The sequence below is a fragment of the Eublepharis macularius genome, chromosome 2 (genome assembly GCF_028583425.1).
Source record: "Eublepharis macularius isolate TG4126 chromosome 2, MPM_Emac_v1.0, whole genome shotgun sequence".
Classification (NCBI taxonomy): Eukaryota; Metazoa; Chordata; class Lepidosauria; order Squamata; family Eublepharidae; genus Eublepharis; species Eublepharis macularius.
In genome coordinates this window covers 189,628,957-189,644,185 of record NC_072791.1, presented here as the reverse complement: position 1 = coordinate 189,644,185, position 15,229 = coordinate 189,628,957, and the positions used below count along the sequence as shown (strand labels likewise).

Here is a 15,229-nt window from a genome sequence, read left to right as displayed (position 1 = left end):
GACTTCAATGGACTTAGTAGGCATAACGCTGTTTAGGATTGCACTATTAGTCTGAATCCAACCCATTTTGTTGTCTCAAGTTCTTGCATATAAAAATGGTAATGTTACAATCTTTAAAAGATTTTGCAAATTGTTGAAGAAGGAAATGTGTGTGCATTTGTTTGTGTGCACATTCACGCACGAGTGTGTGTGTGTGTGTGGGAGAGGGGGGGTGTTAATTATAGGGGTCTATTTTGCTACTTTTATCTTCCATGGGCTGACAGCAGTTTGCGGTTATGCTGTACAATAGCAAATCTAAGTAAAGAGGAGAAACTTAACAATATGACATTAAGGACAATTGCACTAAAGAAGGTAATTAATTTACAATTAGTATTATTAATAAAAATATTAAAATAATATAAATCTCAACAAGGTATCTCAAAAAACTAAGACCAAACCTTAAAACACATGACATACATTAACATCAACATTGTTAAAACTGAGTTAATAATAGCAACAAATAAACAATTCTGGCAGGATTTAAGCAACCCATTTTGAATTCTGGATTGCCAAATATTCCTGTGAGGAAAGAAGGGAAAAAAACAACAGTGCGTTTTGAAATCATTGAGTCTTTTTGTGGTCTAATGTTACATGACATTAAATATTTTCCCCTTCACAGATAATGGAACTTGGACTCAGCTGTGGCTTGTATCTGAATACTATGAACAAGGTTCTTTGTTTGACTATTTAAATAGCAACACAGTGACTGTTGATGGGATGATTAAACTGACTTTTTCAATTGCCAGTGGCCTAGCACACCTTCATATGGAGATTGTGGGTACTCAAGGTATGTACCTCAGTGCAAATGTCTGTGTCCTTTTATTAATAGGGTTGCTCAGATCTTGCAAACTGAAGTCTGTGGCTTTGTTTATTGATTCAGTCATGAAAGGTTGGGTCAATTGTGGATGTTGGATCATCCTCTTTTCCTGCTACCTTCAAGTTTTCCCAGCATTATTGTCTCCTCATGATGTAACCAAAGTACAATAGCCTCAGTTTAGTCTCATTTTAGCTTCTAGGTAGAATTCAGGCCTGATTTGATCTGTTTGGTCCATGGTATCTATAAAACTCTCCTCCAACACTACATTTCAAATGAATCAATTTTCTTCCTGTCAGCTGTCTTCATTGTCCAACTTTCACATCTATATATAGTAATGAGGAATACCATTATTATGTTGATCTTGGTCTCCAGCAACACTTCCACACATTGAAGGACTTTTCTAGTTTCTTTGTGGCTGCCCTTCCAAGTCTCAATCTCCTTTTAATATCTTGGTTACAGTCTCCCTATTGGTTGATGATTGAGCCAAGAAGTAGAAACTCATTACAAATTCCAGTTTTTTCAGTGTGAAGTCTAAAAGTAATTCCTCAGAAGTCGTTATTTGTCTTCTTGGTGTTTAGGTGTAATCCCGCTTTGGCACTTGCTCCTTTAAGCTTCACCAGTCTTTACTATTTTCTGCCAGTAATGTGGTGTCATCAAATTGCTAATACTTCTTCCACCAATTTTTACTTCACCTTTCTCTAAATCTAATCCAGCTTTCCTTATGATATGCTCTGTATATAGATTGAACAGATAGGGTGATAAAATACATCCTCGCCTGACACTTTTGCCAGTTGGAAACTATTGTTTCCCCATATTCTGTCCAAAAGTAGCCTCTTGTACAGAGTACAGATTGCGCATCAAAACAATCAGATGTTGTGGCACACCCATCTATGATTTAGTAGTAGTATTTATGGTAACGGTCATTAGACTAGCTATACATAATTAAATCAGAACCTAGAGCAAGATAAAATACAGTGTTTAGAATTCATATACTTCAAATAAAATATCCAAACACATCTCAGATTTGCAGTATGATTTCTACTGCCTCCTCCTTTTCCAAACCCAGCTTGAATATCTGGCATTTCTCATTCTGTATATGGTAAGAGTCTTTTTAGTAAGGGGTTTTGTATCACTTGGTTTGCATGGGAAATTAATGCAATAGTCCAATAGTTCCTGCAATCTTTGACATCTCCTTTCCTGAGAACTGGAATTTCCATTGAGAATTTCCAGTCTGTGGGCTGTTGTTTGTAGTCTGTGGGCTGTTGTTTTGTTTCACATATTTGTTGGCATATTGGTAAAGAAATACAATTTCTGTATTTTGAAATAGCTCTGTTGATATCACAAGTGACTTGTTTTTCCCAGTTCCTTTGAGTGCAGCTAAGAGTGCAGGTTCTTTATCCTTTGAAGGAATTAGACTTCCTTTAATCTTTTCTGTATTTTTTTCAGTGTATTGTTTCCATCTTTTCTTTGTTTTTGTCCTAATCAAATAATGTATTTCAATGAAAATTTTTCAGCATCCCTAGTCATGTTTAGAATTTCACTTTGATTTCTTGGATCTTGTGAAACAGATCTCTTTCTTTTGTTTATTTGCCCTGGTTATTATAATAGTTCTCCTTGTCTCTATGTACAAATCGCTGAAAAGCTGCATTTAGAATTCTGATTCTCTTTTTATCACTTTTTACTTCTAATCTATCCTTAATAACTTTAACAGTTTCAATCAGTCATCCACTGAGGCTTTTCATTTTCTTTGGCTCCAGTGACAGTCTTTGTTTATTCTTCCTTAATAATTTATCTAGGTTTTTTTCAGGAATGTTTATTTAGATTATATTTTAGCACTGTGATGGTTTTAGTGTTTTTCTTTAGTTTTATTCTAATGTTTTATATTAACTGTTTATGGTCTGTACCACAATCAGCTCCTGGTCATGTTTTAGCAGGCTCCTCTGCTTGAAGCCAGCTGGGTGACCTTGGGTCAGTCACAGCTCTTTGGAGCCCTCTCAGCCCCACCTACCTCACAAGATGTCTGTTTGTGGGGATAATAACAACACACTTTGTAAACCACTCTGAGTGGGTGTTATTAAGTTGTCCTGAAGGGCGGTATAAAAATCGAATGTTGTTGCTATTATTATTAGAATAGAGGTTCTCCATCTATTTTAATAGATGCTTCCAATTATGTAATCTTTTTTATTTCTTTATTGACCATCTAGTGATGTCCACGTTCAGTTTCCTGAAGCAAGTGTTCTCAATGAACGAATTATTGGCTTTGCAAAATTCTATAAGTTACTGTTCTGCTTAATTTCTTAATTATAGTCCAAACATTACAACAGTATTTGATTCTGCATTGTTTCTTACTTTTGCCTTCCAGTCATGTATGATTATCGACATATCTTGTTTAGGTATATGATCAATTTCTACCTGGACACTCACATGAAAACTCCCTCATTTTACCCAAGTCCAACTCTTTGGATAAGTGGTTTCCCCTCACTCATTTCAGAAGCTGTTTGGCTTTTGTGAGCTTTCCTACAGAATTCTCACCAAAACAAGCCCAGATATTTCCAGCTTATAATGATGATGATGATAAACAACATTCGATTTATATACCACCCTTCAGGATGACTTAACACCCACTCAGAGTGGTTTACAAAGTGTGTTATTCCTATCTTCACGACAGTCACCCTGTGAAGTGGGTGGGACTGAGAGATCTCCAAGAGAGCTGTGACTGACCCAAGGTCACCCAGCTGGCTTCAAGTGGAGGAGTGGGGAATCAAACCCAGTTCTCCAGATTAGAGTCCTACCACTCTTAACCACTACACCAAACTGGCTCTTTCCTCTTGTTTGAGGAAAGTTTGGAAAAAATAAGTCCAAGGAAGCATTCCTCTTTTCCCTGACAATTTGGCCTTTCCCAAACAAAAAGGTTCCCTTGAGTATGGGAAGAGGCAAGATCATGGTGGGGAATGAAATTATATGAAAGACAAAATAACAGTGGCCGTGGGATGCTCAGGAATATCATTTCCAGTAGGTATACTTGAAAACTGATTCATTCTGCCTGCCCTTGATTATCCCTTCCTGTCTTTTCAAGAGGTATGTGTATGTATGCTATGAAGCAGGACTGGCTGGCAGGTGGGAATCCTTTGTGAGCTGGACCTGAATTTAGCAAGTTTGGACCCAGCTCAAAATGGATGGGATTCTCAAACTAGGGGAGTTCATATTACAAACTTTCCTAATTCTGACCTTACTATCCAATGTATCATTCCTGCTTATTTTATAAGCAAGAAATCAGGTTGTTTTGTGAAAGGATTCATTTCTTGAAAGCTGTAAATAGCTACAAAGCCTTTGGGTGATGAAATTGTCTAAATAAGGCTCCTCTACATTAGTTGCGGTATTATCTCTCCCTTTGTTGTATGTGGAAAACAACACATTTAGCAATTAAGAGTTACCAATACTAGTTTTAGCATTGTGGGAAAAGTAAAACATTCATATAAATGTGGGAATAGTAGCATATGATTAAATTGACAATATTTTATGTATTATAGTTGAATTACACAAGAAGATATGAGCTAATTTTGGATGCTGAAACAAAAAATGGAAAGGGAACACTGTCAGAAAAAGGCACTAAGCATGAGTCATGTTCTCACACATGCACACACTGTGTGCTTATATTGTACAAATTTTGAAATTGAAATATGTTTTTGTCCTTCACAGGCAAGCCTGCTATTGCACACAGAGACCTGAAATCTAAAAACATTTTAGTGAAAAGGAATGAAACCTGTGCCATTGCTGATTTGGGACTGGCTGTGAAACACAACTCTGTATTAAACACAATTGACATTCCTCAGAATCCTCGAGTGGGAACGAAGAGGTGAGGAAGCATGTTTGAAATGTATAAAAGTAATTAATATTTTTCCTTTACATACATGGAATTGACATTAACGAAACCGTGGCTTGAGTTTCATGCTGAAAAGCTAAGGTCTCCTAGCTCTTTCTCCTGGGCATTCTGAATTTAAATGTATCACTTGGCTGTTATGCTTCTGTTGATGTCACTTATATTTGCAAAGATCCCAACAACATGCAGGAAAATTAATCTAGAACAGTGAATGTGGTGCTCATCGATGAGTTTCCTGGCTCTCCCTTGCTTCTTTTCCTGGTTTCCTCCATTTCGCTGGAGAAGGACATATTTCTGAAGAGCCCAGGAGGCATCACCTTTGTGTCAGCAGAAAGCAGCTGTTTGGAAACAGCTGTTTCCATCATAGGAGGGTGCTTGGCTAGGAACAATTTGTGGAGCTTCCAATATCCTATTAGACCTAACCCCTTGGCATCGATTTTGTTGCTCCATCAACTGCCTCTTCTCCACATTGTAAAAATGCCCGGAGATTTGTCAAGGATACCTAGACTAGAAGATTGCACAGAGAATCAAAATACTGATGACTGTTAACTGAAATTTTTCAGAAATACCTTTTGAGTGATTCAAAACGCATTGTTTGGCCCCCATAATCTTTATTTCTGGTGGGGTGTGAAAAAGTGTAGACAGGACAAATACGAGTTCTAATTGAATCAGTATTTTTGCTTTAAATGGAAATTGAGTTTATTTGGTTTGACTCCTATGAGACTTCTGGGAAGAAAAATCAATACGTAGGTAATTCATACATTTTCATAAAGATTGTAATTATTTTGTTTCACAGAGCCAAAACACACGAGAAGAAATATCTAGGTTCAGCACGTGTTCTCTTACCTCAAGTTTTTCCGGGAACTGTAGGCGTCCTGGAAGCTTAAAGTTTAGCATTTACAGAGCAGCAGGAAGGGAAATACAGGCGCCTGCATTTCCCTTCCCCTTCCTGCTGCTCTGTAAATGCTAAACTTTAAGCTGCCAAGACACCTACACTTCCCAACAAACCTTGAGGTAAGAGAACAAGTTTAGCATTTACAGAGCAGCAGGAAGGGGAAGGGAAATACAGGCGCCTGTATTTCCCTTCCTGCTGCTCTGTAAATGCTAAACTTTAAGCTTCCAGGACGCCTACAGATCCCGGCAAACCTTGAGGTAAGAGAACACGTGCTGAACCTAGGTATTTCTTCTCGTGTGTTTTGGCTCTCATTAGTCCTGGGTAAATGTATTTCTATTAGTTCATGGGTAAAGGCATTATTTCTTTCATAAACGTGAGTTTTATTTGCATTTTAAAAGATACATGGCTCCAGAAATACTTGATGATGCTATGAACATCAATATCTTTGAGTCCTTCAAGCGTGCAGATATCTACGCTCTTGGTCTAGTGTACTGGGAGATATCGCGAAGATGCTCAGTTGGAGGTATGGTTTATGTTTGTTTCTTGTTAATGCAGTTTCTGTCGTTAAGACTCCATGCTCCTTCCCTGTAACTTTTTTAAAAAAATTATCATTCACTTAACATAATAAAGATGCAAACCGTTACATTTGGACCCTTAAGAATGTTATTTCTGGTTAGAGGGAGAACTCTGGAGAAGTCTGCTTTGAACGTTGTGAAGAAGGGATGGACCAGGGATCCATTAGCAGAAGGTACTGATAGTCATTGCTCATCCCACTCCAATGCTGGGAGAATTGATTCCTAGGATTGTGGGTCCCATGTGAAGTATAGCCCTATGGTCAGTGGGCTGCAGTAAACAGGGGGAAAGGAATGAAATAGCAACCTCTTCCTTCTTCTCTGAGCAGAGGTATGACTACTTGATGGGAGGAGAAAGCGAAAAAGATCTGTGATCCCTTGTGCTGGGAAATAATTGGATCTAGCCCATGGTCATTAGCTGTAAAATAATAACTGGATAAATTGGATGAAACTTTGTACATTGATTTCTGATTATATTTCTGTTATATATGTATACACAATTATACTCTGCGTGGAAGTATCCCATGTCATAAATTATGGGAAATTGCTGCCCACTTGGTTCTATTGAAGTCATCCATGCCAATGTGACCCTCATTCTTACTTTTTAATTTTTTAGTTTATGTTGATGTGGTTAAAACTGTTGGCACCACAAGGGAGTGCTGTTTCTTGCATACAACTTGCCACATGAAGGTGACTGTATGCGGATGCATTTCGAGCAGCAGTCACACTGCCGTCAATGCAAATTAATTGAACTACAGTAGCACCAGGGCTTTTTTTGCTAGTTACTGGTACTGAGTACTAGCATCTTTTGGGGGGCTCTCCCAAGTCCTGAGGGGGGAATTCGTAGAAATCAGTGCAAATATATGTGTGAGTACTGGAACCTTTTAAAAAAAACACACCGAGTAGCACATTATTGTGGAGTCAGTTACCTCATCTCATTCCTATGGGAGACTGAGGGTTGAGATACATGTTACTAAGTACCTAGAGAGGCTTGAGTGAACCTCATTTCATTTGTTCCCCCTCCAACTTCCCATGCACACAGTCACACTTCCATTTGCACTGCTTGAGTACATTCATGCGTTTGATATCAGTACCTCCTCAACTGCTAGAAGTATCCCATTTATTGTGAGGCACAAGTGTTTTCCATTTTCCCCTTCCTATAACAATGTGGTTTGAAATTGATTCAATCTGTTGCATTACTTTTCTATAAAGAAATAGTTCTGGCTATACCTTTCTTTGCTACTCCTGTAGGTAATCTTTGACAAGGAAATTCTCTGTTTACAACTGCCAAAATCTCAGTTTCCCCTACCTCCCACCTCCATTCATGGAAATGCAGATCTTGACACTTTCTCACACCTTAAAGAAATGCAAATTGGCAAGTCAAAGGAGCCTACAGTACTTGTTCTCAAGTGTAAACAGAGCTGAATTGGTGCTCTGCCCTCCTGATTCACTTGCAGGTGCATTCACACAAAGGGAACTCCTGGGGAAGCAGCATGCACGTGCACTGAGCCTGCACATCAACTGAGGACCACACACAAAATCTTGCTCTTGAGTGCACTTGCATCCAGACCCCACTCTTTAAATGCCAGCACCTTTAGCTTGCCCATGAAATATCAGATGCTATAAAGAGTTTCTTGAAGACAGCCCTTTTCCTCAGTAATAGGGATGGCTCTCTGTAATGATGAAAGGGCTGTCATTATGAAAGTTTTGAGTTTGATGAGAGCTGAGAAGAATATATATTTTTTTAAAGGATTGGAAAAGAGGAAAAAGCGTATCTGGAAGATCTTGCTGCTTAATTGTTGGTAAAGAACAGAACCTATCAACAGGATCATGAGAAATGTCTGCTATCGGTGCAAGAGTCCAGTAGCACCGTAAAGACCAACAAGATTTCCAGGATATAAGCTTTAGAGAGTCAAGCTCCCTTTGTCAGATACCTACCTGATGAAGGGAGCTTGGCTCTAACATGCTGTTGGACTCAAATCTTGCTCTTTTACTGCAGACCAACATGACTTCCCCCTTGAAACTCTCTGTTATTGGACTGCAGTTCTGGTGTATTCATTCATTTACTTAGGCATTTTAACTCTACATTTATCCCCAGTGGAGGGCCCAAGTAGCTTACGAAATACCAAAATAAATGTACAATTTAAAGGAACAAAAGTACAAGTTAAATAAACAGAAATACAAGCTAAATAAACAGAAAAATATCCTGACAACATCTTGGGCTGATCCTGGATCCCCTAGACTGCCTCAGTTGGAAACAGAGGCTGTTATCCATGGGCTGTGTGCCAGGGCCAAGAGCCCTTTGGCTTAAGACAAAAGGTTTGTGCCTCTGGCCACACCCAAGCTTGGCCACACCTGCAGAACAGAGGAAAAACAAACCCAACCCACATCTTATTCAGCAGGTGCTGGCAAGATGGACCCCACCTTCTTCTCCATACTTTATAGAGCCTTTCCCACATTTCTCTTAGAGACAGAACTCAAGCTTGAAGATTTCTTTGGTCATTAAAGTATAGCACCATAGTTAAAGGGATAAGTGATTTTATGTTACACTTATATTATTAAATTAAATTAACCTTTCCCTTTCTATATTCTCAGCATATCTTACACCTGATCCTGAACCTGCCCCCCAGGTAGATTGATAAACCCAAAGAGTATGGCCAGAGGGTATTTTGCAAGATATTTTCTGGAGATTTACAGGAAAATGTGAAAAACTTTTGAAAATGGAGAGGCAGTTAATCCTCTCCCCAAAAGGGGAAGATTGTCTGGACTGGCACAGACAATGGAAAGGAGCGTCCCCTTCTGTAGGGTGAGCAGAGGAGCAGGGAGAGAGAGAAAGGGAGATGCTGTGCCAGGCAGGCACATGTGCCAGGCAGGTGGGCAGGCAGAAGGAGGGCATGGGCAAAGCTGCTGCCACATATGCCAGGGGAGGAGGAACCACATGAGCCAATCAGGTGAAGGTGGCAATGCAGTGGGAAGGAAGAGCAGGAGCTATGTGAGCAAGGCAGCCATTAGTGGCAGCTATGCAGATGTGTGAGTTGGCCAGCAAATGGGCAGGTGGCGGGGATGCAGAAAGGATGGGGTTCCCACTGCCCCTGCAAGTCTCACAAGTCTTTTCTTGTGTGCAGGTGTATACACACAAAAACCCATAACAATATAGTAGAGACCAGTAGCACCTTTAAGACTAACCAACTTCGTCTGCATCTGACGAAGAGAGCTGTGGTTCTCGAAAGCTTATGCTACAGTAAAGTTGGTTAGTCTTAAAGGTGCTACTGGGCTCTCTACTATTTTGCTACTACAGACAAACATGGCTAACTCCTCTGGATCTACATCCATAACAATGACTCCTAATTTTGGAAATTGCTATTGGTTGGCTCAAGCAATTTATGGAGTAGAAAAAGAAGGGAACCAGGTTGATTAATAAAACAAGATAATAAGAATTCAGGCCATTGAAACTCAAAATTTGCTTAGAGCAATAGTTGGAAAGGACTTCTCTTGAGAAAATGTTACTTTTACTAAAGATTTTGCTTGTGATGCCATCATCCCATGGATTGAATATCATGTTCACGTGTTACTGACCATCCCAAAATAAGTTGCACCATATGTGTGAGTGTGCTTTTCCACTTTACCAGTTCTCTGTGTAAAAGGTCACTTGACTTAAGCAACTGGACTGAGTGAGTTGGGCTGAGCCTCTACTCTACAACAGAAATGAAAACAGGAAGCTAGAAGAGAAATTTGAATTATACAAGGAATTGTCCATAAAGGCATGTGTGTTCTCTCTCTCCCTCCTTATCTGACAGAGCATGGCATGATAAGTAATAGAAGTAGAACATTATGTAAACAGAAAAATCCAGCTAGTTTTTCGGTTTAGTCAGCTCTGTGTGGAAGCCTTTCTCCATCAGAAAAAAAGCCATTCTCCACTGGAGGAAGTCTTCTTTCAGCTTAGCTGAAGGGAGACATAGGATCCAACCCTAAATCATTAAGTGGAGACCTACATGGAATTGTGGTGAGGGTGAGTGGAGGTGGTAGAAGAGGAAGCTTTCTGCTACTACCTCTCAAGGCACAGAAAGAAGACCAATTAAAAAAGAAGAAAAGAGGGGAAATGGCATAGCTTTTTTCTTCTTACTTCTCCCTCCTTCAGCCCCTCCGTTCCTTTAGCTCTTGTCATTACAACCGACAGAGGCAATTTTGGACTGATCTAAACTGTGAACAGGTTCCTGGGTACCGATTACTGCAACAGAAATAAAATAACGGTCATGTCAATGAGGCACATTTGGTAGCAAGAACAAGTGCATAACGCAGTGAATTAAAATAGTTTTCAAATGTTTTATTTCTTTTTAAAACTGGATTGTTAACTTGCCTTTCTGGTGGCTGCTTTATGTTTTAAGGATGCACAAGTAAATGCTTGGGTAAAAACAAATAAATGTTGAGGGCCGTACACAAATACAAACGATTTCAACTCATTTGTTCCAGGAAGCTGATTGGTTACGGTGCCTTCTATCGCATGTACCCATCTGTTAAAAACACATGTTTGTCTCCTTTCATGTTTGGAGTTGTGTTAATAATCTTGCCTTTCAACCATTTCCCTCTTCTAGGAATTGTTGAGGAATATCAGTTGCCTTATCATGATGTCGTCCCTTCTGACCCCTCCATAGAAGATATGAAAAAAGTAGTCTGTGAACAAAAGCTTAGACCAAATATCCCAAATCAGTGGCAAAGCTGTGAGGTAAAAATGCTTAGTAAAAAGATAATCTTAATATATCTGAAAAGTCAACATTTTCATTTGGTCCCAAATACTCTGGCTTGCCAGTATAGATAGCACTTTTTCTCATTGGCTACTTGCCTCAGAGGTAAACAAGTCTCAGTATGAGGTAGTGTTCAGTTCCAGAGGCTTTTCAGAATGGATGGTGATAATCCTAGAATGAGCGCTTTACATCTAATTTTGCAGCTATCGGAGCATTCCTCTGCTGTATGGATTCCAGGGGAGAAGGCATAGCATCCAGGCTGGTTTACTCCCTGACAATACTCTGTCCAAAAGTTAACCACTAGGGATGATATTGCTAGGGTAAAATTGCTTCCTTTGGGTACACTTTCAGTGATAACCTGAAGGCCTTCTGGTTCTATGCTCCTTTTGTGGGAAACCCTGCTCTGTGTGGCTTCTGAAGTAAGATGGGTGGAAATCAGAGACGGGGAACTTTGTGGGCATAGTTTCACTTCCACACAGTGACTTTTCTAGCACCTATTAGTGTTTTTTTAACCTAATCACTTGTGTTTACCTTTTGCTATTTGCCAAACTTTCCGTTAATTCTGCTGTTTTTTTTTAAATCCTTGTTTTCATGTCAAGTTAAATTTTTTTTCAGTTACTACTAGCCCGATTTGTTTTCCTTTATACTTTACTCTGCCTTTTTATTTTGTTTTATTGAGTCTCTTTTGACTTTTATAGTGCTTTATTTTTGTATTTAAAAGGTTTAATGGAAAAGAAAGTGTTTGAGCTTTTTGTGGGGAATGCAGTTAGTACTTCAGATAAATAGGTATACAAGTTACCACCATCAGTAGTATTATAATAATGGCAGTTAAGCACTCTTGAGCTGTACAACGAGATGCAACACAATCCTAAGTATGCATGCTCAGAACAGATACCATTGAAATCAATAAATGGGACTCATTCCTAGTAAATAACTTAAAGAGAGCAACTGGATAGTGCCATTGTGAAGTAAATTACACTCTTCTAAGCCCATTGACTTCAGTGGATTGGGGTGTAACTCAGTTTAGAGCGGCACTGTTACTGACTTCAGTGGATTTAGAAGGGTGTGACTCTGCTTAGGATGGAGTTGTAAGTCATAAAAATGCTATCCCATGCAACATAACAACTGTAGCTTAAGACTACCCCAAACAAAACTTTCCAGGCAGGATTAATCAATAAAGATGAAATGCCACCAGTATTACAACTGCTATAAAATAGTTGCTGGGATCTAAAAGGCTGTACTAATTTAAGGCCTCAAATATCACCATATTTGATGCTAGATTATACGTCAGTTAATAGCCATAGAAGACCATAGCCTGGGTTGGATCCTGTTAAGTATCCGGAGAAGCTGATGTCTGAGGTCGATCTTTCCTGCCGTCCCCGAGAAACCACCTCTATGTGCCATAAAAGCAATGCTGGGAATTGGGGGCCTTGAATGGACTCAGAGCCACATGGGACAGTTAGCTGCAGTGAGGAAGTCGGCAAAATCACCATTTCTGTCTCTTGAATCAGTTGGTGTCTGTACTTCTGGTAGAAGTCTTCTTGAGGCATCGCTAGAAAAGACAATGGATGTAACTTTAAGTTCTAGAATTACTGGGTGAAGAGGAGAAACTTGAGATTCTTAGTATAGAAAATTTCTATAGTTTTTTTCATTCAAAGAACACACAAAGAAAAATGGTTACGGTTTAAACATTTTTTTGCTATACTGTTTATAACAAACTCTTCAAAGTGGTAGGTAACATTTGCTTCAGGGATTACCATTTTAAAATCTTCCATTGACTCTTGGGATTTGTGGCACTGTATGGAAAGGCACCTGAATGTTTTTGTCTTACTTTGCTTTTCTTTTTCTGAAGGCTCTCAGAGTAATGGGCCGGATAATGCGGGAATGTTGGTATGCCAACGGGGCAGCTCGCCTGACGGCACTTCGCATTAAGAAGACCATTTCTCAGCTCTGTGTACAAAAAGATTCTAAAGCTTAAGTTTGCACGCCGCTCAAGGAAGAAGGAAATGAATCATTTTGTATGTTGTTTTTGCATTGTTTTGCCTTTGCTCTACCTCACTGATGCAGAGTTTTTAGTACATTATATATAGATACCCAAATCAAAGTTCGGGAAAATAACTTCACCGGATGTTCAGAGCCAGAGTTAATTTTAGGTTGGGGTGTGATGGTGCCACCTGCCTTGGCTTGTAAATGAAAAGTGAACTACAGATGTGCCCCACTGTGGTGACGTGACTTTCTTGCAACATAAACTTCTCAACCTCAGCAACCCACCAGCAAACCTGGGAACTGATTGTTGTGGAGGAAATCAAGTCACTGCAATGGAGCACTTTCGGCGGTTGGTTCCCGAGAGACACATTTCACCGTGTTTGAAATTGCAGCGACTCCGGAGCCAACTGGTGAACCATCACAGTCACATGATACTTGCATGTTCCCCTCTTTTCCCATGTGTGCTGTGCCTGCCTCAGATCAGGATTGTGATGCGGGGCAGAAGTAAGTCCAGGCTCTCCCATGCCCCATACTCTGTTACTCTGAACAGAAAGGACCCAGGGAAAGAACTATTTCCTCCTTTGTGGAAGGACTGGACATTTGTGCTCCTGCAATGACGTAAAATACCTCCTCTTTGGAACATTCTGGTTGGGATAATAGCATATGGAGGGCAGGGATCTGGACCTCTTTATGTACCATGCCATGGTCCTGATCCACAGCAGAAACAGCATGCACAGGAAGAGAAATGAACAAGCAAGTAACGCATTCATATGGCACTCTGGAGTTTACAGGTTGGGTCTGGGGTCCCCACCCTGTGAACTTAATGTTCTCAAAATCATCCCTTAAGGGGTGTTTACTCATAGTAAACAATTGAAGATAATGGGAGTTCAGTACTATTGGTTGTTGTGGGTTTTCCGGGCTGTATTGCCGTGGTCTTGGCATTGTAGTTCCTGACGTTTCGCCAGCAGCTGTGGCTGGCATCTTCAGAGGTATTGCACCAAAAGACAGACACGGTGACACTGAGAGATCTCTGTCTTTTGGTGCTACACCTCTGAAGATGCCAGCCACAGCTGCTGGCGAAACGTCAGGAACTACAATGCCAAGACCACGGCAATACAGCCCGGAAAACCCACAACAACCATCGTTCTCCGTCCGTGAAAGCCTTCGACAGTACTTCAGTACTATTGTTCGTAAGCTTAGTATTCTGGCAGCAATCAAATATTAAGTGTTTCTTTTGTACACTAAAATTTGTTTCCTGCCTAGACTACGGTTTTAGTCCCTTCCTTATGTATCTCAAAACTTCTTGCTCATCTGACAGAAGGCCTGAAGCCTGTCTTGAAACATTCCCCCAGAACTGAATATTGATGCCCACCCAGAAGGGGATAGAGTTTTCTGTGTTCTCCCTGGGCTGCTGAAAGGACCCAGAATGATTGTGAGTCCATCTCTGGAATAATAAATCTCCATAGGCTGCTACCGTGGAGGGAGGGTATCCCTTCTTCCAGAAACTAGAATGTGCTTTGGTGTATCTGCTCTATCCAAAGATATGTTAGTACTTTATGGCTGTAGAAAATGTGTGTAAAGTGAAATATACAATATTTGTCGAAAGAGAGAGCGACAGAGACCAAATTAATCAAGGCATTGCAGAAATTTCCGTAGAACTTAGTAGACTAGCTTCATCAATGCATATATGATTAATATTTGGTTTATTAACTAAATATTGTTCAGCTGAACTTGTATACTGTGAAACTAAAGATCTCATTGTTATTATTTGTTGCCCTTAAAGGCAGCCATTTATTTAAAGCTTCATGTGCGAATTTATAGTTAAATGTTGGAAACATCTCTAGTTTACCTACCGTCATTTTTAGACTTCCAATCACTAAATGTTCCAAGATCTTAGTTTAGGACAAGTGTTAAAGGGGTATACTCAGGGCTTTTTTCAGCTGGAACATGGTGGAACGGAGTTCTGGCACCTCTTGAAAATGGTCACATGGCAGGTGGCCCCGCCCCCCTGATCTCCAGACAGAGGGGAGTTTAGATCGGGCAATCTAAAGTCCCCTCTGTCTGGAGATCAGGGGGCAGGGCCACCGGCCATGTGACCATTTTTGCCGAGGGTGATTTAAACTTTACAGAACTTCCCCCTTGTTCCAGCTGACCCAAAATACGGTCCTGAGTTCCACCACCTCTTTTCCCAGAAAAAAAGCCCTGGGTATACTTATATGTGAGGATGCATTCAGGTGCCTGTCACACACAGCTGTGTTACATTGGATTTTCTGTGAGGTGATCCTACGTGCTCGGGGC

General features: G+C 40.1%; 1 protein-coding gene across 1 annotated transcript in view; it reads left to right on the top strand.

Moving 5' to 3' along the window:
- Positions 1 to 13,968, top strand: part of ACVR1C (activin A receptor type 1C) — a 57,190-nt gene extending 43,222 nt beyond the window's left edge. Inside the window, exons 5-9 of the mRNA XM_054971026.1 lie at positions 659 to 826; positions 4,556 to 4,712; positions 6,030 to 6,154; positions 10,796 to 10,926; positions 12,798 to 13,968. Coding sequence (XP_054827001.1) covers positions 659 to 826; positions 4,556 to 4,712; positions 6,030 to 6,154; positions 10,796 to 10,926; positions 12,798 to 12,923 — 707 coding nt within the window. The 3' untranslated portion in view covers positions 12,924 to 13,968. The remainder of the gene's footprint in view (positions 1 to 658; positions 827 to 4,555; positions 4,713 to 6,029; positions 6,155 to 10,795; positions 10,927 to 12,797) is intronic.
- Positions 13,969 to 15,229: the final 1,261 nt, after the last annotated feature.